Genomic DNA, 20,965 nt, shown 5'->3' with positions numbered 1-20,965 from the left:
TACTGGCAACACTCAACAAAACTCGGGATAACAAATTACATACCTTGTATTGCTGAGAATTTGATGGGTACAATTTTAGAGCTTCATTATATAAGTTTTTGTCCTTTATCAAGTTTAAACATTCTGGAAAATACTCAGGTCCTACAGAAATAGAATTAATTAAAATATAGAATTCAGAATTAGAAGGGGAAGTAAGAGTTCAACTGTCCAATTGGTGAGTAATCCCACTGAGAACAAGCCTGAGAGATAAACGGGCATTTATCATCTGTTTGCAGACCTGTTCCAAGGATGGCCTGTTGGACAGCTATTATTTACTAGCTCATTCTTCCTTCTGTTGAACGGAAATTTGTCACTTTGTTAACTTACTCATCTTATTGGAGTAGAACAGGTTACTTCATAAACGATTCACCTACCATAAGACTTATAGATAGTGTGCTGAATGTAGATTCAATTTCACATGCATATATGTGGATAATATGAACTTCAATTACCATATATTTGTATATTATATACATACAGGTATACACATCATATGTATACATGTGTGTATATATGGTGTCTTAAAAGTCTTAATGTAGTGAAGCTATTAAACTTGTACTTTAATAAGTGCTCACTAATCATACCTGTGATTAATGTTTGCTGAATGAATTAATAAAAAATAGAATTGGCTTTTCCATGAACTGGGCTCAAATTAGGTAAATAGAAGAATGACACCTCACCCGTAAAATCATGTTCAGAAAAAATAAGAAATATTGAAGGATGACAAAAGATAGGCTTAATCACAAAAGTTCTTCTAGAAATGAAACACTGACCCATTAAAGGTGAGCCCATAAGTGAACTGCCTCAGTCTTTTACAAACAGCAATTGGTAACAAATTTTGAGAGTTTCTTACAATGACTCTTCCATGGCCATATCTGAAACCTTTGGGTTCAGTTACTTCAGGGTACAATTAAAGTGACAGCTGCTTCTCTAGATGAAATTTTTTCATATCTCTTCATGGTCACTGTGACCTGCTACTACTGTGTTCCTTGGAACTGCTGCCTTTACCCTGATGTGGAAGGCTGTTCATCCCTGCCAGTGTGATAACTTGAGCTACTAAAGGAACAAGCAACCACGGAGAGAGGTAGTAAGATAATTCCTATCAAAAACAGGAGGTATCTTTTTTTTTATAAACTTGCAAACTTCTGAAGCCTGCTGCCTAGGGAGTAGGCTGGGCTCTGATAGCTTAAAGGATATGGCATTATATTTCAATCCCAATTCAACAAATTTTGTCATATGGGGTTTCTAACATACTATGTAGATTATTAGAATAGTAGGGTACAATTAAGTCTTTCTTGAATCTTTACTAAGAACTTTGACAAAAACTTCCACATAGTCCTAACTACTAAATAAGGTTTTCATTAGCCCAGGCTAATGCTCCAATTTTTAGAACAAAGAATCTTAACTTTTTTTGTGTTATGGATGACAGACTGGTAAAGATGATGAACCCCTTCTCAGAAAAATGTTTTTATTTTATTTTATTTATTTATTTATTTTTTTTATTTAACTTTTAACATTTATTTTCACAAAATTTTGGGTTACAAATTTTCTCCCCTTTTATCCCCTCCCCCCCCCAAACACCAAGCATTCTAATTGCCCCTGTGACCAATCTACTCTCTCTTCTATCATCCCTCTCTGCCCTTGTCTCCGTCTTCTCTTTTGTCCTGTAGGGCCAGATAGCTTTCTATACCCCTTTACCTGTATTTCTTATTTCCTAGTGGTAAGAACATTACAGTTGATCCTAACACTTTGAGTTCCAACTTCATTACCTCCCTCCCTCTCCACCCCTTCACTTTGGAAGGCAAGCAATTCAATATAGGCCAAATCTGTGTAGTTTTGCAAATGACTTCCATACTAGTTGTGTTGTATAGGACTAACTATATTTCCCTCCATCCTATCCTGTCCCCCATTACTTCTATTCTCTTTTGATCCTATCCCTCCCCATGAGTGTCGACCTCGAATTGCATTTTCCTCCCCATGCCCTCCCTTCTGTCATCCCCCCCACCCTGCTTGTCCCCTCGTCCCCCACTTTCCTGTATTGTGAGATAGGTTTTCCTACCAAAATGAGTGTGCATTTTATTCTTTCCTTTAGTGGAATGTAATGAGAGTAGACTTCATGTTTTTCTCTCACCTCCCCTCTTTATCCCTCCACTAATGAGTCTTTTGCTTGCCTCTTTTATGAGAGATAATTTGCCCCATTCAATTTCTCCCTTTCTCCTCCCAATATATTTCTCTCTCACTGCTTGATTTCATCTTTTTTTTTTTTAAGATATAATCCCATCCTCTTCTATTCACTCTGTGCACTCTGCCTCTATGTATGTGTGCGTGTGTGCATGTGTGTGTGTGTACTCCCACCCAGTACCCAGATACTGAAATGTTTCAAGAGTTACAAACATTGTCTTTCCATGTAGGAATGTAAACAGTTCAACTTTAGTAAGTCCCTTATGACTTCTCTTTGCTGTTCACCTTTTCATGGTTCTCTTCATTCTTGTGTTTGAAAGTCAAATTTTCTCTTCAGCTCTGGTCTTTTCATCAAGAATGCTTGAAAATCCTCTATTTCATTGAAAGACCATTTTTTCCCCTTAAGTATTATACTCAGTTTTGCTGGGTAGGTGATTCTTGGTTTTAGTCCTAGTTCCTTTGACTTCTGAAATATCCTATTCCATGCCCTTCGATCCCTTAATGTAGAGGCTGCTAGATCTTGTGTTATCCTGATTGTATTTCCACAATTCTTGAATTGTTTCTTTCTAGCTGCTTGCAATATTTTCTCCTTGACCTGGGAACTCTGGAATTTGGCCACAATGTTCCTAGGAGTTTCTCTTTTTGGATCTCTTTCAGGCGGTGTTCTGTGGATTCCTTGAATATTTATTTTGCCCTCTGGTTCTAGAATCTCAGGGCAGTTTTCCTTGATAATTTCATAGAAGATGATGTCGAGGCTCTTCTTTTGATAATGGCTTTCAGGTAGTCCCAAAATTTTTAAATTGTCTCTCCTGAATCTATTTTCCAGGTCAGTTGTTTTTCCAATGAGATATTTCACATTATCTTCGATTTTTCCATTCTTCTCTCTTTGTTCTGTGATATCATGCTTTCTCGCAAAGTCCTTAGTCTCCATCTGTGCCATTCTAGTTTTGAAAGAACTATTTTCTTCAGTGAGCTTTTGAACCTGCTTTTCCATTTGGCTAATTCTGCTTCTGAAAGCATTCTTCTCCTCATTGGCTTTTTGAGCCTCTTTTGCCAATTGAGTTAGGCTAGTTTTCAAGGTGTTAATTTCTTCAACATTTTTTTGGGTCTCCTTTAGCAGGGAGCTGATCTGCTTTTCATGCTTTTCTTTCATCTCTCTCATTTCTCTTCCCAGTTTTTCCTCCACCTCTCTAACTTGATTTTCAAAATTCTTTTTGAGCTCTTCCATGGCCTGAGCCCATTGGGTGGGCTGGGACACAGAAGCCTTGATTTCTGTGTCTTTGCCTGATGGTAAGCATTGTTCTTCCTCATCAGAAAGGAAGGGAGGAAATGCCTGTTCTCCAAGAAAGTAGCCTTCAATAGTCTTATTTCTTTTCCCTTTTCTGGGCATTTTCCCAGCCAGTGACTTGACCTCTGAATATTCTCCTCACAGCCACCTCGCCTCCTGATCCTCCCAGCCAGTGTTTGGGGACTAAGATTCAAATGCTGCTTCCAGCCTTAGGGCTTTTGGCGGGGGCAGGGCTGCTATTCAGTATGAGATTATGTTCAGGTGGTCAGGTCGGGGCAGGGCCGCCTCTCAGGCTCAGTTCCCTCAGGGGGTTTATGCACAGACCTTCCACAATGGATTCAGGCTTCTGCCTGCTTGGGGAGCCCTGGTCTGCAGCCGCCTCTCAGCTTCTACCTCCCGGGGGGGCCCGAATCATGGGGGCACCCCACTCCCCTCTCGACCCGCCAAAGAGACTCTCTCACCGACCCCCGTCACCTGTGGGAGGAGGGACTTGTGCAGCCGCTGGAGATCCCGTCCCTGAAGCCTGCTCGGATCTGTTTCTCTTGGTGCCATGGCCGCAGCACGTCTGGGCTGGGCTGGGCTCTGCGTCTGCAGCGCGACAGACCTTTTGCGAGAGGTTTGCAGGTCCCTCTGTGGGTGGAGGGACCCACGTGGCAGCTGGAAATCCCGTCCCCGAAGCCCGCTCGGATCTTTTCCTCTCGGTGCCGCGGCAGGGCTGCCCTCAGCTCCCAGTCCCGGCGCCCAGTCCGCAGCGCGAAGGACCCCCTGCGAGAGGTTTGCAGGTCCCTCCGGAACAGAAATCTCCCTCGCTCCAATATTCCGTGGCCTCTGGGTGCAGAATTCGCCGTGAGTTACTCCCCTGTAGCCGTTCTGTGGGTTGTGGGTTCGGAGCTATGTGTATGTGCGTCTTTCTACTCCGCCATCTTGGCTCCGCCCAGAAAAATGTTTTTAAATGAGCAAAGTAAAATAATATGTACAACTACAAAGGAAAACAATTATATTGAAATACAGTTTTAAAAAACATAACAAAGAACAAGTTCTGGGCCCAGCTTAAGAACCTCTGAACTAGAAGATCTAGAATTCAGCATCATTTTGCTCATGTCTCTTAAAGGTGTTTCAGAAACTATTCAGTAGTGCAGCCACAGTGCTATTTCAGATTTCCCAAGGTTAGCTTTCATAGTGTTTTACTGCTAAAAACTTATATTCAAAATTGACAAGAAACTGATAAATGAAAAAAATACAGCTTCTATTAATGACTCAGGTACCATATTAAAAGAAACTCAGTCTCTTTAAGAATGAGTAAACTTGAAGTTTTTAATCATATACATTTCACGAAGGCATCCATAACCAAAATGAATAGAATGCTGCAATGTCTGTGCTAAAACCTGATATAAAGAACCTGAACTTTAACTGAAATATCTCTTTAAGACTAATAATAACCTTTCAATGGATTACATGCAACATTTTAGCAACATATTTCTATTTAGCTGGTTAAAGTAAGATGTGCAGCTACAGTAAACAATATAGATTTCAGGTAGGAGAAATTATGATCCATATTGTATGACTTTATTATCAATGTAATCTTTTAAAAAGTTAAATAGTAAAGAAACCTAACAAATATTATCATAGACTTACCACATTTGCTGAGGTGGCCAATGGCTTTTTCATACCGTTTCAAGTGCTTATCTATTGTGTACCGCTGATAATTGATTTCCATCTTTCTAAGTGTGTTTAGAAATGGAAGATATTCTTTGGGGTCCTAAAGAACCAAATAACATTGCTATATTCATTTCTCTTAAATATCAAATAATACAACTCTATTGAGACTAAATTTTTCAAAAATGCAAAACATTTTTACTTTTCATGCACAACACATTTTCCTATTTAACTACAATTTCACCTCCTCTACCTCTTTCTCATGCCTTATTTTGTAAGCTAATAATGGCAAAGTTCACACCTAAAAGATAATTGTAATAGATTTCTCTAACGACATTCCTTTTGTTTTCAAATGTCATATAGGAAATAAACTGAATTTTTATACACAGAAGCACGTTAAACAAGTCTCCAAACTTATCACTCAAGTATTCACTGAATGCCAATCTCCAAAATCACAGAGAGCCACAGAAGATTTACACAAAACCAAAGACAGGGGGAATCAGCATGGTTTAGTGGAAAGGGCATTGTTTTTGAGAATAATGATAACAATAAAACAGCTAACATGAATGTAGCCTCAAAGATCTAAGAAGTGCCTGATGTACAGTGTTTGATTCTCACAACAACTCTAGCTACAGTGCTATTATTGCTCACATTTTGCAGATGAAGAAACTGGGGCTGCACTGAATGCCCTGCCCCTGCCTGAGACAAGATTTACACTCAGGTCTCCTGACTCCAAGTCCAACACTCTCTCCAATACATCATTTAGGATCTGGGTTAAAATCCTGGCTCAGCTTCTTATTGCTTGTATGATCTTATCTTATCCCCAGTTCCATCATTTGCAAAACTGACAGGGCTGGACTAAGTAACTTCTCAAGTCTCTACATTAAATCTGATGAGCTCTAAATCTGATAAGCCTCTGTGGTCTTTCTCCTCAATGTAATCTCACTTCACTGATGGGTCACTGATACCTCAGAGGGAGGCAAGTAATGGAATACCCAAAGAACTTATGCCCAATCTTGTCCAACATTTTTATTCATGACTTAGATGAAGGCATCTAAGATGGAATACCTATCAAATTTGAAGAAGACATGAAGCTTGGAGAGATAGCTAAATAGATGACAAAAATTGGATCCAAAATAATCTACATGATAGAATAATGAGCTGAACTAAGAAGAAATTCAACTGGGATTAATATAAAATTCTATATTTGGGTTGAAAACTTCTGCTTCACAAAGGCAGTGTGAAGGCAGAGGTCAAGCTAAAAAACAGTTTGTGTGAAAAAGATATAAAGGTTTTAGGAGACACAAGCTCGACAGGAGGCAATGGTGTGATGTGGTATCTAATAATGATAAATGATTGACATTTACGTGCTACTTCAAGGTTTTCAAAGCACTTTTCATATGTTAACTCATTTTAATCCTCACAATGACCCTGTGAAGTAGGTGCTACTATTACCCCCATTTTATAGATGAGAAAACTGAGGCCAGAAGAGGTTAAGTAACTTGCCTAGTTTCACATAGTGAGCAAGTATCTGGTGCAGGATCTGAACTCAGATCTCCCTGATTCCAAATCACAAGCTCTATCCACTTTGCTGCTTTAAAAGAGGCAATGTTTAGTACGAGGGGGATAATGCAGAGATCCACCGTACACTACTTTAGGTAAGCCACATGTTAGTTCTGGGCAACGTGTTTTAGGAAAGACACAGAAAAGGCAAAGCTTGTCCAGAAGGGGCAACCAGGGTGTCGGGAGAACAGAATCTTGCACATGAAGACTGCTTGAAGAAGCAGAGGATAATTAGTATAGAGAAAAGAAGACAGAGATAATGTGACTATTGTTTCCAAATATTTAAAGACTATGATACAGATGAGGGATCAGCCTTTTTCAGCAGAATGTAAACTCTCTGAGGGTAGAAGCAATTCATTTTCACCTCTGTATCCACAGTGTGTACAGCAGTTACTTAACTGACGGCTGCTATTGCTGCGTTTGCCCGCAGAAAATCAGTGACAGAAGTTGCAGAGAGGAAGATTTAAGCTTTAGGTGTGGCCTAACAGAGCTGTCTAATGGACCGGGTTGCCACAGGGTGGGTGAGGGAATGGAACGAACGGGGTATCCCTCATTGGAAGCCTTTAAGCAGTTGTCACAGGTTTTAAGATGATGACCCCTGATGTTTCCCTTCCAACTCAGATTCTGCAATGCACTACATCATGCAGAGCTAGTCAGTAATTCATTTAGGTCCTCTCTGGCACAGCACACTCACTTAATGTAAAAGGGCCATCTTCCTTAACTTGTGAAAAAGAAGTAGAGCATATCTATTGTGTGCCCTAAGGAGTCACAAAGATGGGGGTAAACTTTACTCTTCAAGGTCTCCGACTCATATACAAAAACAAAAAGTACCTTAGGAATCAGTAACGTTAGCTTTGTAAGAAACCATAATTCAATGCAAGTAAAATTTGGGAATAGTAAGAAATAGTCCTTTCCATTTTTCCAAAATGGCATACAGCATACATATGCTTACTTAGCATTAACATATTTTATCTTGAACAAGTTCTTGAATTTCATCATTTCTATCAATGTTTTTGTAATAAAAGTTCAACTACCACTATCAAGGTAATAGGGATAAAAAGATACAAAAACAAAAAAATTACTGATATTATTCATACCTTCTGTGACTTTTCAGCTACCATGAGCACCAAGTCAAAGTCATACGTCCCTAAAGAATGGTCATACAATTCATTGACATCCACCAAAAGCAGCAAGTATTTTAAGGCTTCCTCTGCACTCACAGCCTCAGGAGAAGATGGAGCATTTCCTATAATTATTTAAAAATATACGTCAATACATCAGAAGACAAAAATAACTATGCTGGGCCTATTGCTAAGTTTTATGCTACCACGCTACTACATTAACCATCTTCCTAAAAGGAAATTTCACTGAAGAAAAAAATGTACGCAAGTACACACAGAAAAGCAACAAAAATATCCATCACACTAGGATTTTACACAAGACAGATTTGGAGAGAAGTGTAGCCTGTATTTTGAGCAGTAAAGCAGTATCATATTTTGACAGAGTTGACACTATCCGAACAGACATTCTTCTGACTGTCTGCACACAACATGCAATGCCACCTCAGCCAATTCCCTCCCGCATTTATGCATTACGCTCTGATGATTTACTGTTATTTAAAAAGTAATCTGTTGTTTTCTTGTGCCAATGACATAGCTCCACAGAAAGATTTATAACAAATTAAGGATGCACTAAAATGGTGACATTAACACACTATTATTGTACCTTGAAGCTCATGGACCTTCTGCAGAACAATTTCCAGTTCTGGTTTAGTCTTTTTTATGTGAGAAGTCAGTATACACAGGCAGTACCTGAGATGAAAAGAGGAAAAAAAGAACGAAAATAACTTCCTTTTGCTTTTAATTAGAGACTTCATTTGACTTTTTACTCGGAAAGACTTTACTTCCGCTTCTCCTTTTTTTAGGTGTGAAATGAAATACTACTATTAAAAGTCTGCCTATGGTAAAATCATGTTTATCTATAATCAATATTGACTAAGGTATCTTATATACACATCCTGTAAAACTTAACGTATTATTTGAGTCTTTTAATTAACTGAAATTTGTCATATACAAGATCACTAATTTTCAAAGAACTAGACTATACTAAAATATGATTTGATGTTAAAACCATAAAAGTAATTAATTTCTTTTTGTGATTCAGAATCAACTTCAGAATCTTTCAGTGAATCAGTTCCCTTTATAAATGTCAAATAACATCGTCTAATACCATCAAATGTTAAAAACACTAGAATGGAGTGGCTCTGGGTATGCACTTCATTATATACTCTGGAAGTTGTTTTTAGGAATAAATCCCTGATATTATTATTTTTTTTATTTGGATGAGAAAGGAACAACAAAGAGAATGCTGTCAAGTTTCCTATTGCCCTAACAACATAATTCTTCCTGCCTCCACACTGCTCCCCTTTAGATCATCTTGAACAATTATCACCATAATAAACATACTGAAATACTATTCTGCATAAGCCTCTCAACTGTTTCAATACTTTCTACTTCGCTCTACAACTCCAGAATGAAGCTCACACTCCCTAACCCGAGAGTCTCCTGTAAACTCACCACAACCTATCTACCGAGCCTATACTCCACTGCTTTCCTACATCTCTCATTTATTTCTGCTGGTTTATTCAAGAAATCTAGTCTTTTCCTGACTATCCATTCCTTTGCTCATATTCCCTTTTCAAGAATGTTTCCTCTTCATTTATCCAAGTTCTTTATCTCTTTCAAGGTCCAGGTCAAGTTCTATCCCTCTTGTGAAACCTTTCTGGGCCACCTAATTATACAATAATCTTACAGGATTTATAATCTATGTCACTCATTTGGCAATTAATCATACGCTGGGGGGGTAATATGTCTTGTACCATTCCTTATAGCAGTATTCATAAATATATATCTTTCCCCACAATTAGATTTGCAAATATCTTGAAGGCAGGGAGGGTGATTTATACTTCTATTTTCCAACACGTAAGAACTGTTCAATAAGCATTTGCTAACTGTAAAGGCTTTGTTCAGATCAAAAAAATTCTCACCCGGCATTATCACTTCTAGGATTGTACCCCCAAGAGATCACAAAAATGGGAAAGGGTCCCACATGTACAAAAGTATTTATAGCAGCTCTTTTTGTGGTGGCCAAAAACTGGAAATCAAAGAGATGCCCATCAACTGGGGAATGGCTGAATAAATGACATATGAATGTAATGGAATACTATTGCAATATAAGAAATGATGAACAAGAAGACTTCAGGAAGGCCTGGAAGGACTTATACGATCTGATGCTGAGTGAAAGGAGCAGAACCAGGAGAACTCTGTGCACAGCAACAACCACAGTGTGTGAGAGTTTTTTCCGGCAGACCTGGAACTTCACAGCAATGCAAGGACTTAAAAAAAAAAAAATCCCAATGATCTTCTAAGGCAAAATGCCTTCCACATCCAGAGAATGTAGCAGATCATTTTAGTTCTTCTACACAGCATGACTACAGTGAAAATGTATTCAATAGGAATGTATGTGTAGATCCTATATAGAATATATGCCGTCTCGGGGAGGGAGCAGGGAGGTGGGGGGTAGGTAGGGGGGAAAAAAAAATCTAAGTTTTATGGTAGTGATTGCAGAACATTTAAAAATAAATAAAATTCATACAAAAAAAGGTTCTCCCTTCCCACAATAAATGATCTTGTTTTACTGTCTTTATTTTGAGAAGATTTCAAGAGCAAATATGCTAATATCCCACCATTTAAAGTTATATTTGAGTTCACTACCTTGTCTTCAAGACAAAGTCATGACATTATACCCTGTGGTGTAATAAATCATCTCATATTGATACAATGCTTCTAAATTTACTAAAGCAATACAACCATTTTTGAACTACATAGTGTATTATTTTCTCCATTCTCCAAATTAGAAAACTCAGGCCCTAAAAGGGTGAAGATCTGAACTCAGGTCTTTGGATTACAAGCCACGGGTCCTTTCTAAAACTACCATACTTCCTCTTACGGTAAAATACAAATGCAAATTTTGAACTATATTCTAGGGTATACAGACAGTGCTCACTTTCTATAGACCTCTCCTTCCCCTCTCCCCCAAAGGTTCCACATGACCCCCCATTCCCTACATGGTACTACAGCCTGGCTTCAGTGTTTGGTACCCCCTCCCACCCCCACAGCCAGAGCAGCCTTAATGCCTGCAGTGGAGGACCCCTGGTGTGGGGTCCTTTGGCTTGCCTGCAGGGAGCTGAATCTGTGGAATGCAAATTTACATAAATTGAGAACTATCAGTACCCACAAAACACAACAATAACCTCCAATTTTGGTGGACATCAAACTTATACAAGCATAATTCCATATTCCTGCTATTTTACAATTTCTTTTAACATATAGTATACATACTTGTGAGGATTTATGTTCTGCATGGCTACTCTCATGGCATCACAGATAAGGTCTACTTTTTTATCATCGGGACCCCTGGTCACCTGGATATTGTTGGCAACTGGAGAAGGGTACATAGTCTTTGTAATGTCTTCTTCCCTACCAAAAAAAAAAAAAATGTGTGCGTGTGTATATATGTGTATACACATACACACATATGAAATATCACTAGTTGAACCCCACATGAATCCAGTCATAATTTAAACCCAAATGTGCCTAAGTAAAAAATGAAAAAAATTGCAAGAACCAACAGTACATTTCTAAGGAGTAAAAAGTCTGGTATTTGTCTATCAAAAATTCCAGATGGAAATTCTAGCTGTTTATTCATGTCCCCAAACGAAGTCATTCAAATTTATTTCAATTCCTAATGAAATCAAAATTAAGAATCACCGTTTAAAAAGAATCACAGATCTTATAAGAGCCATAAAAATCACTGTATCAGCTCCCACCTAATAGATATCCCCTCTAAAACATCTGTTAGTCTTTGTTAGAATACTTCCAGTGACATGGAAACAAACTACTTTGTAGCCCATTTCTAACTAATAAAAGCTCTAACTAATAAAAATGTTGAAAGGAGGAGGGTAAAAAAAAACCTCATGATACTTACTTCAATTCTGTGAAAAATAGGTTGATATAATTTACAGAATCAATCTGTTTTACAAAGGTTTCCACATTTTCAAGAAATGCCTGACAAAAAAGCAAAAATTATTTCAGTTTATCAAATAAATACAAAAAGATGTTAAACAAAAGAAAGGCATGTTTAGAGTTAATTAACTTCTGCCCTGAAATGACTCCATAATATGTAAATGTATAATTTTAAAACATATTTTTATTATGTATACTCTCTCATACTAATTCAATAATGAAAGCATTCTTGGTCAGTTTTAGTTCTGTGAAAATTGTCCTCATTATTTTCTTCTCTCATTTCAGCCTTATTTCTTCTCAATATATAAGATATAAGTGTAGGACAGAAGTCAGCTATTATTTCTTTATGTGTTTGTGAAATACGTATATGAAAATATCAGAGATTTAGACATTTACCTGTGGGTTATGGTCATGAATTAGATTTAGATTAATTCTCAGTTTTCTCATACATTCAAATGCTTCTTTAAACATAAGTCTATGGCAAGATAAAAAAAAAAAAAGAATGGAAAACATATATTTCAGAAAAATTCATTTCACTAGAACCAGAATATTTTCACTACTATAAAAAAATTTACAAGTAAGTTATCTACCACATGCAAAAATAAAAAATAATTTCTATCACAAGAATGGAGTAATGGGTTTTTCCTTCCAAGAACACAAAACAAAATAAGAGTCAAAAGTGCAAGGTACTTCTGAAAAGACGTAAGGACAGGAATCATAGGCAGAAAGAACTCATAAGGCTGTTCAAAAGCAAATTTTCTTTTGGGTTCTAAAATTTTCCTAATGCCAATAAAAAATCCACAATTATCACATTAACAACACTGCACATAGTAAAACCATACATGGCACTCACCTGTCTAACCACTTCCGAATCTGAGCTAAAACCAGAGCTCGATGATAGACAACTTCTAAGTTTCCCCTTGGCATCTTTAACATAATAATGTAAATAATGTGTTAAGTTTCATGTTAAAAAAAAAAAGACAAATAATAGCCTCCATGTCCAAAGAGAAGTGGGAGCAAAGGTAATTGGCACAGCCTTGTAAACACTGCAGAGGCTCCAACATAAACTACCTTTTCACCTGCCTCTTGCTTTGCTATCAGCGAAAAGGGAACCCTCCAACCAAGTTCCTAGTTGGCAGGGAGTTTGTCTATACAGAAACAATATGAAGACAGGCTTTTAATAAATGCCTGGGATGACTTTTCACAGGAGAAATCTCCAGGGCAATGGCTTCCTCTGGACATATTTTCAATTCTAGTATCAATTATATAGTAAAAATTATCTTAAAAAAAAGCTGACCTGTAATACAAGCTTTGTGTCCTGCGGCACAACAGTGACAATGCGGGACCCTCTTTCTACTTTCCGAAGAGTTTCCTCATTAGAGGCAGTGCTGGTGGTCAGACCTGCTTGGAAAGCTGAAAACACCACAACAGTAAAACAAGCTGAAAATGACCATAATTACCATAGTCACCATAATATGTAGTGAAGGCCTGAACTGAAAAAGAATGCATATTATAGGAACTTCACAGAAATATACTCAGAATCAAAGGGCTAAGAAAACTTAGCCTATTTATAAGACATACAAACATGCAAACAACTTGCATGACTATAATAGAAAAATTACTCTGCCACAAGAAATAATGAACATGAAGAACTCAGAGATGCTGAGGACAAGTTTATATGAATTGATGCAGGGTGAAATACATAGAACTAGAAAAACAACATGTGAGGCAACTACAATAATGAATATGAAATAAACAAAAAAGTGAAACAGAGGAGAAAAAAAGTCTTTTCTCTGATAAAAGGTCTGGTATCAAAGATAAATAGGAACTGATTCAAATATATAAGAACAAGAGCCATTTCCCTCAACAGATAAATGGTTGAAAGATATGAAAGGATATGAAAAGGCAGTTCTCAAAAAAAAGAAAAGTTATCAACAATATGAAAAATGTTTCAGATAACTAATAAGAGAAATATGCATTTAAAAGACTTGAGGTTTTGCCTCGCACTCTTGAGATTGGCAAAGAAGACAAAATGAGAAAATGGAGACTGCTGGAGATGCTGCAGAAAAACAAGTACACAAATATACTGCTGATGGAACTATAAACAGGTCTAACCGTTCTGTAGAGCAATTTGGAACAATTCCCAGAAAGCAATTAAATTCTGAATATCCTTTGACCCAGCGATACCACTATTAAGCATGTACTCCAAAGAGTTAAAAAAGAGAGAAAAAAAATAAAAAAAATTTTAAGAAAAAGAGAAAAAGGGAAAGGGCTCATAAGTAGAAAAGTATTTACAGCAGCCATATTTTGCAGCAGTAAAGATTGGTAACTGAAGAGATTTCTACTGATTGGGAATGGCTGAACAAATTATGTATATCAATGTAATAGATTATTATTGTAAAAAGTGACGAAAAGGATTGATTCAGAGGAACCTGAGAAAATGAGTATGAACTGATGCTGTGATGAGAACAGAACCAGGAAACAATTTACATAATGACTACAACATTGTAAATAAAAACAACTATGAAAGACTCGAGAGCTCTGACCAAATGATGAACAACTACAATGCCAGAAGAGTGAAAATGAACCGTGCTTCTAAACTTTTAACAGAGAGGTGATGGACGAGAGATGCAAAATGAAATACACATTTTTGGATGTGGCCAACATGTGAATTTGTCTTAATGACTATGTTAACTAGATATACAAAGGGAAGGTTATTTTGGGGACCAGGGAGATGTTGGGGTGAGGGAAGCTAGTACCAGAAATACCAAAAAAAAAGTCAATGCATTTTAAGAAAATGCAAAAGAGATCAGAAGGAGTTTCAGACAAGTCAAACAGTTTTGAAACTAAATGTGCTAAAATAAAGTTATAAAGTCATATGTAATGATATTTGTGGTTTCACACACAATCTATTTTTTTCTATTTTTATTTCCATGTGGAAATGTGAATGGTTGCTGGTGTCCACATTTAGAATAACAAAAAAATTAAAAATACTGATTAAAAATAAGACACAAAACACCACTTCCAGGTACATATACCAAAGAGATCCTAAAAATGAGAAAAGGACCCACATGTACAAAAATATTTATAGCTGCTCTTTTTTGGGTGGCAAAGAATTGGAAATTGAGGAGATGTCCATCAATTGGGAAATGGTTGAACAACTTGTGGTATGTATATGAATGTAATGGAATGCAACTGTGCTGTGAGAAACGATGATCAAGTAGACCTCAGAAAAACTTGGAAAGACTTATATGAACTGATGCTGAGTGAAATGAGCAGAACCAGGAGAACATCGTACATAGTAACAGCAACATTGTAACAATGATCAGCTGGGAAAGACTTAGCTATTCTCAGCAATGCAAGGACCTAAGACAACTCCAAAAGACTCATGATGGAAAATGCTATCCATATCCAGGGAAAGCATTTTGGAGTCTGAATGAGGATGGGAGCAGACTATTTGGTCTCCTTTTCTTTTGTAATTTTTTGTTTCTTCTTTCTTGTGGTACCTCCCATTAGTTCTAATTTTCCTTTACATCATAACTAATGTGAAAATATGTTTAATTTGAATGCATAAGTACAGCCTATATCAGAACGCAAGCCATTCCTGGGGAAGGGAGAAGGGGAGAAAATCGAAATCTTATGGAAGTGAATGCTGAAAACGAAAAATGTAGAAAAAATTTTTAAATAAGATACAGAAATCTAATACAAAAAGTTACATCTATTCCTAAGTCTCTTCCTAAAAAAAAATTATAGTTTCTACTATAATCTTGGGTGTTCATAATAAACTTTCAATTATATAGCACTTTAAGGTTTACAAAATACTCTCTTCAGAATAAAGGTAATAACGTGCATTATTAACTCCATTTTGTAGGTCAGAAAACTGATGCTTGGAGACATGTGACATGTGACTTGCACATGGTCATAAAACTAGTTAGCAATGGAGTCAGAACTCTATTCCAGGCTTCCTGACTTTCAATCCAGCATCTTCCCCCTTCTTCCTCTCCCCTAACCCCCTCACTGTTCCACAGAAGCCTCTTATAAGAGGCTAACCAAGCTGCTATCCATGAAAAGAACTGTGGTGAAATAGGCATGATATATTACAACCCTGGTGGAACTATGAATACACATGATCTTTTGGAATTCAATCTGACAATGGATAATAAGAATTAGAAAGATATTTATACCTTCTCGACCAGTGAACCAACAACTAGGAAAATACTCAACCTAACTACACAAAATATTCATTTTAGCATTATTCATAATAGCAAAAACTGGAAACAACTCTTGTGTTCAGCTACTGGAGAATGTCTGAAAATGTGGGCATAATAGAACAGAATTGCCTTATAAAATGACAAATAAGAATACAAAGAAATATGGCAAAAAAAAATAGGTGATAAAGAAACTTTTACTATGTGCCAGGTACTGTGCTAAATGATGGAGATACAAAGAAACATGGGCCTGACCTCAGGGGGCTTACATTCCAATCAGGGACACAACTTGCAAATAACTATGAACATATAAGACATACACAGTGTAAAGGAAAAGTAATCTTAGGGGGAAGACATTAGCAGCAGATGTTAGGACCAGGAAACCCTCTCTCAGAAGGTGAGACTGGAGCTAAGCAGGAAACAAAGTTAGGGAAACTCAGAGGTAGAGGATGAGGATGAGGAGGAGGGAGAGAATTCCAGGTAGCAGGGCTGGGGTAGTACAAAAGCACAGTGTGAGGATCAGTAAACAGACCCCGGTGGCTGGATTGCAGTGAGAGCAGTAAAGTACATGACAACTGAGAAGGTAAGAAGGGGCCAGGTTGTGAACAGCTTTAAATGCCAAACATAATTTGATATTTCATCTTGGAGGTAATAAGGAGACAGTGGAATCTGGTGAACTTATACTTTGAGTAGCCAAGTAAAGTAGGATCAGAACAATTCAAACCTTTCCTTGATCCTTCCATCCCTGCTATCATCTTATTTCTCTTCTGCCCCTAAAAGGCTGTCTGTACACGACAGGCATCTCTCCTTTCTCTCTTCCCCTCTCTTCTTCATCCTCTACAATCTGGCTTTCAAGTTTATTCACTGAAATTTCTCTCTCCAAAGTTTCTAATGATCTTTTAATTGTTGAGCACACCAGCCTTTTCTCAGTTCTCCTTCTGAGTCCCTCCAGCCTTTGCCAGTGTGGATCACTCTCTCCTGATATTTTCTTCTCTGTAGATGTTTTCCACACCACTCTCCTGGCTCTCCTCCCAGTTTTCTGACCAATTTTTCTCTGTCTCTTTACTTGAATCCTCTTCAAGATCATGCCCTCCCCTATAAGTGTCCTTCAGGGTTCTGTCCTGGGCTCTCTTCTCCTTTTATACTATTTCACTTGAACTCATCATCAGCTCCCAGGGACTGAAAGATCAACTCTATGCTGATAATTCTCAAATCTACCTTCTTGTCCAAAACTCCCTGCTAACCTCCAATCTTGTGTCCTGAACTGCCTTTCAGACACTTCGATGTCCAGCTGGATGTCCTGTAGACATTTAAAATCCATTGTGTCCAAAACTGAACTCATCTTTTCCCCTAAACCCTCTTTTGCTCTGACCTTTCCTATTACTGCAGAGGGTAATACTACCCATCCATCTCTCAGGCTCACTACCCAGGACTCATCCTGTATTCTCTCACCCTCCAAATGCAACCTGTTTTGCTAAAGTCTGTCACATTTTACTTTTGTGATATCTCTAGAATATATCCTTCTCTTCTCTGACATTGTCCACACATTAGTATAGACTCTCATCACCTCACTCCTGAACTACTGAAATAGCCAATTTCAAGTCTGCCTACTTTAAGTCTCTCCCTGCTCTAATTCATTCTCTTAAAGTTATTTTCCAATCATGTCACCCTCACTCAATAAACTCCAGTGGCTCCCTGTCATCTCCAGGATCAAATATAAAATACTCTGGCATTCAAAGTCCTTTGTAATCCAGCCCCTTCCTAATTTTCACGTCTTCTTACACTTTACTCCCTGACATGTATTCTTCCATCCAGTGACATTGGCTTCACTTCCACAAACAAGATATGCCATCTCTCAGCTCTAGGCATTTTCTCTGACCATCCCCATGCCTCGAATGCTCTTCCCTCCTCTGCTGTGCCCACTGACTTCCCTGGTTTCCTTTATAGTCCAATGAAAACCCCATCTTCTACAGTAAGCCTTCCCCAACTCTGATAATACTTATTTTTAACAGTTAAGTTTTACTTCCCTAATATGGACCAGAACTCTCTTAAATATTATGCTCAAAAAAAGAAAAATAGCATGAAAAAAAATTTATGGGCAGCTTTTCAACTTCCAAGCAGAATGATCTAATTGAATCATATTGAAAAAAGAAAAGACTCCCAGAGTTGCTGATAAATGGGAAGAGGTGGTGGTGGTAGGAATTATTAAATTAAGTGTAATGCATTAGTACAAGTGGAAGGCAGTAATGTCTGACATGCAGAAGAAACAGAGTAGAAAGAAAGGACCTTGTCTTTTTAGCAAACTAGGAGATGACTGATTCATCCAGATGCTGGATAAATGGCAAAGCTGAGAGGAAAACACGCTAGTTAAGCTATCCTTTCTTACTGCTACTGCAGATAAAATATGAAGAAATAGACTCAGTTTGTAAAATGATGGATTTAGGAGGTTAGATATATGTCAAAATTTGCTGACAAGACAACCACTGAATATTAGAATGGGTTACTTATGGGGTCATTAAAGAGAGTTGTAGAACCTTATTTTCTGGAGGCTTTTCCAAATGGGACACGGTAGATTCTAACTGGTTTAGAACGGCTTAATTATCCGTCTACAAATAAATGAAGTGACTAAGCTACACCTCAAGATTTCTTACACTCCCAGGATTCCATATTTAAATATATATAATATTAACAATAATATATTAATTTATATAATATATAACTTGCATATATAGTATTATATATGAATATACTTAGTATATGTATTATACATATTTTGTGTTTACACGCACACATACACACACACACATAAATAAGCAAGAACACAAAATCAAGTCTTTAGAAGGAAACAGAGAGCTTGTATCATAGTTAATTATAGTTCTTATCTGAAAATTTACCTTTAAAAGAAGTATCTCTCAAGTACAGACACTGGCAGGTATGACAGTGGGTTGTCAGCAGCAAAAATTCATCATATATTGCAAATGACATGATATTTGATGCAACCTATAAAGTAGAGAGTAAAGCAAGAAGGAAAAAAAATCAGCATTTTGCCTATACTCAAAACTATGATCAATGAAACAATTTAAAAAATTAGCCTAGATACCTCAATGTCATTAATGAAAAAGCGACATCTGTCGGTCAGCCCCAGGATGCATTCCTACAAAAAGAAAAGAAAATTTAAATTAGGAAGTCCAACCTAATTTTTCACTAGTGACAGTACAGGGACTATAGAAGATAGCATCTCTACTAGAAAGCTCAGTTGGATATTTTCATGTCTTAAAAAATACCAAGCTTTTACCAATGCATTTTTTTTTTAGTTCAAAAGATGAATTTTGTTGAGCTAATTTGATATGCAATTTCTCTCCTCACATGTTCCCTCCCAAGAAATTAGGGGCTACTTCGCTTGCTGTGAGGAAACATTTCTCCAAAGGTTGATCATAACAGCTGAATAGGCACAAATCACTAGAAAGTAAAAATATGTTAAGAAAAGTTAAACTGATCTGGGTTCAGAGGCTCCACTTGTAGTGAGCCAGGAAAATTAAGGAAAATATATTCCTGGACAGAGAAGCTGAATTCTTTGTTTTCTTGATCAGTAACAGTTACAGCCTAGGATAATTTACTTTCACCATATTTACTAGCAAAAACACACCTATCAACATTTCCATAACAAACTATTTTGATCATCACTGATACTATAACTACCATATTTGAATTCAACTTCTCAGCACCTGGTATACTACAGGAAGAAATAAAAATGATACTCAAGATGACAAGAGTAGAAAGAACAACTAAACATAGTAGAAATACTATGGCAGGAATGACAGGACCCTGAAAACATTAAAGGACAGATTCTCAAAATATCTGAAAGAGAGGAAGGTCATAAATCACTGGAGGGGAAAAGTATGGATGCTAACAGAAATGCAAACAGGCAACTGAACAGATATCAACATCTAAGAACCCATATGCCTACATTCACTTTGAGAATGATCTATATACATATCAAAGATATATGTGACAAAAATATTACAAAGGAAAAGGCTAGCTTTTGCAAAAGATTATCTAGAAATGATCATACCTTTGTAGTCACATAATTGACTAAAAGGTACAGAAAACACAAGATTTAACTGTGCTTATAGTTTGCTCTTTATTTCAAAAAGTAGCCTTTGAAGTTCTCTTTCAACAATCTGCCTCCCATGTGTATTTTAATATCATATAAGATTCCTTCTGAGTTGCAACACAAACACTGTAATGAGCCTGATGATCAAAACTAAGGGAAGCACAAAATGGGAAGGCTTCAAGCTCACTAAGGATATCTGCACTGTCACAGAGAATGACTGCTAAAAGTTTAAATATAAGATGCTGCTGTTTGCAGACAGCATTTTGGAGATTGGATCAAGTTCCAGAATATTATAAAGTTCCCTTATTTAAAATGAACAACTCAAAGGAATTAGGCCTAACAACTTTCACCAGAAAAAAAAGTGTAAATAAAAAATGTTTATTGTCTAGACCATGATATGCAGTTGGATGGATAACTGGATAGCTCATCAAGTTGGCCTATCAGGACATATATTTTATACACTCAATGCAAATATAAAATAAGCCTGACCCAGAATTAAATGGGAAGGAGATAGCAGGCTGGTTTGCATTTGGGAAATTAAATTACCCTTTCAACTGCCCAAGTTTCTCTCTAAAACGAAAACTCAACTTTTTGATACTAAAAGCCTTTCAATGATGCTACATGACTGGGAATACTACAGTCTCTAAAGAACTAAAATTATGGATCATTCAAACAGCAATGCAGAGGCATACAGTGGGCAGAAACAGGCTGTAGAATATTGCCAATACCGAGCTACACACAAGAAGCAAGGTAAAGAACATAATCAAAGAAATTAATGGCTGGATAAGGTTATGGGCCAGTCATAAAGTAAAAATGAAAGATATTAGGTGGC

General features: G+C 37.1%; 1 protein-coding gene across 2 annotated transcripts in view; it reads right to left on the bottom strand.

The window, feature by feature from the left end:
• ELP1 (elongator acetyltransferase complex subunit 1) overlaps positions 1-20,965 on the bottom strand; it is a 76,136-nt gene that overhangs the window by 16,687 nt on the left and 38,484 nt on the right. For both annotated transcript variants that reach the window (XM_072604403.1, XM_072604413.1), the window contains exons 17-27: positions 19,120-19,173; positions 18,914-19,019; positions 13,109-13,224; positions 12,665-12,738; positions 12,208-12,286; positions 11,774-11,853; positions 11,128-11,265; positions 8,453-8,538; positions 7,825-7,973; positions 5,144-5,267; positions 44-141 (exon numbers count right to left, since the gene is read on the bottom strand). In XM_072604403.1, the coding sequence (XP_072460504.1) occupies positions 44-141; positions 5,144-5,267; positions 7,825-7,973; positions 8,453-8,538; positions 11,128-11,265; positions 11,774-11,853; positions 12,208-12,286; positions 12,665-12,738; positions 13,109-13,224; positions 18,914-19,019; positions 19,120-19,173 (1,104 nt within the window). The remainder of the gene's footprint in view (positions 1-43; positions 142-5,143; positions 5,268-7,824; positions 7,974-8,452; positions 8,539-11,127; positions 11,266-11,773; positions 11,854-12,207; positions 12,287-12,664; positions 12,739-13,108; positions 13,225-18,913; positions 19,020-19,119; positions 19,174-20,965) is intronic.

The sequence above is a fragment of the Notamacropus eugenii genome, chromosome 1 (genome assembly GCF_028372415.1).
Source record: "Notamacropus eugenii isolate mMacEug1 chromosome 1, mMacEug1.pri_v2, whole genome shotgun sequence".
Lineage (NCBI taxonomy): Eukaryota > Metazoa > Chordata > Mammalia > Diprotodontia > Macropodidae > Notamacropus > Notamacropus eugenii.
This window is presented reverse-complemented; position numbering and strand designations above follow the sequence as displayed.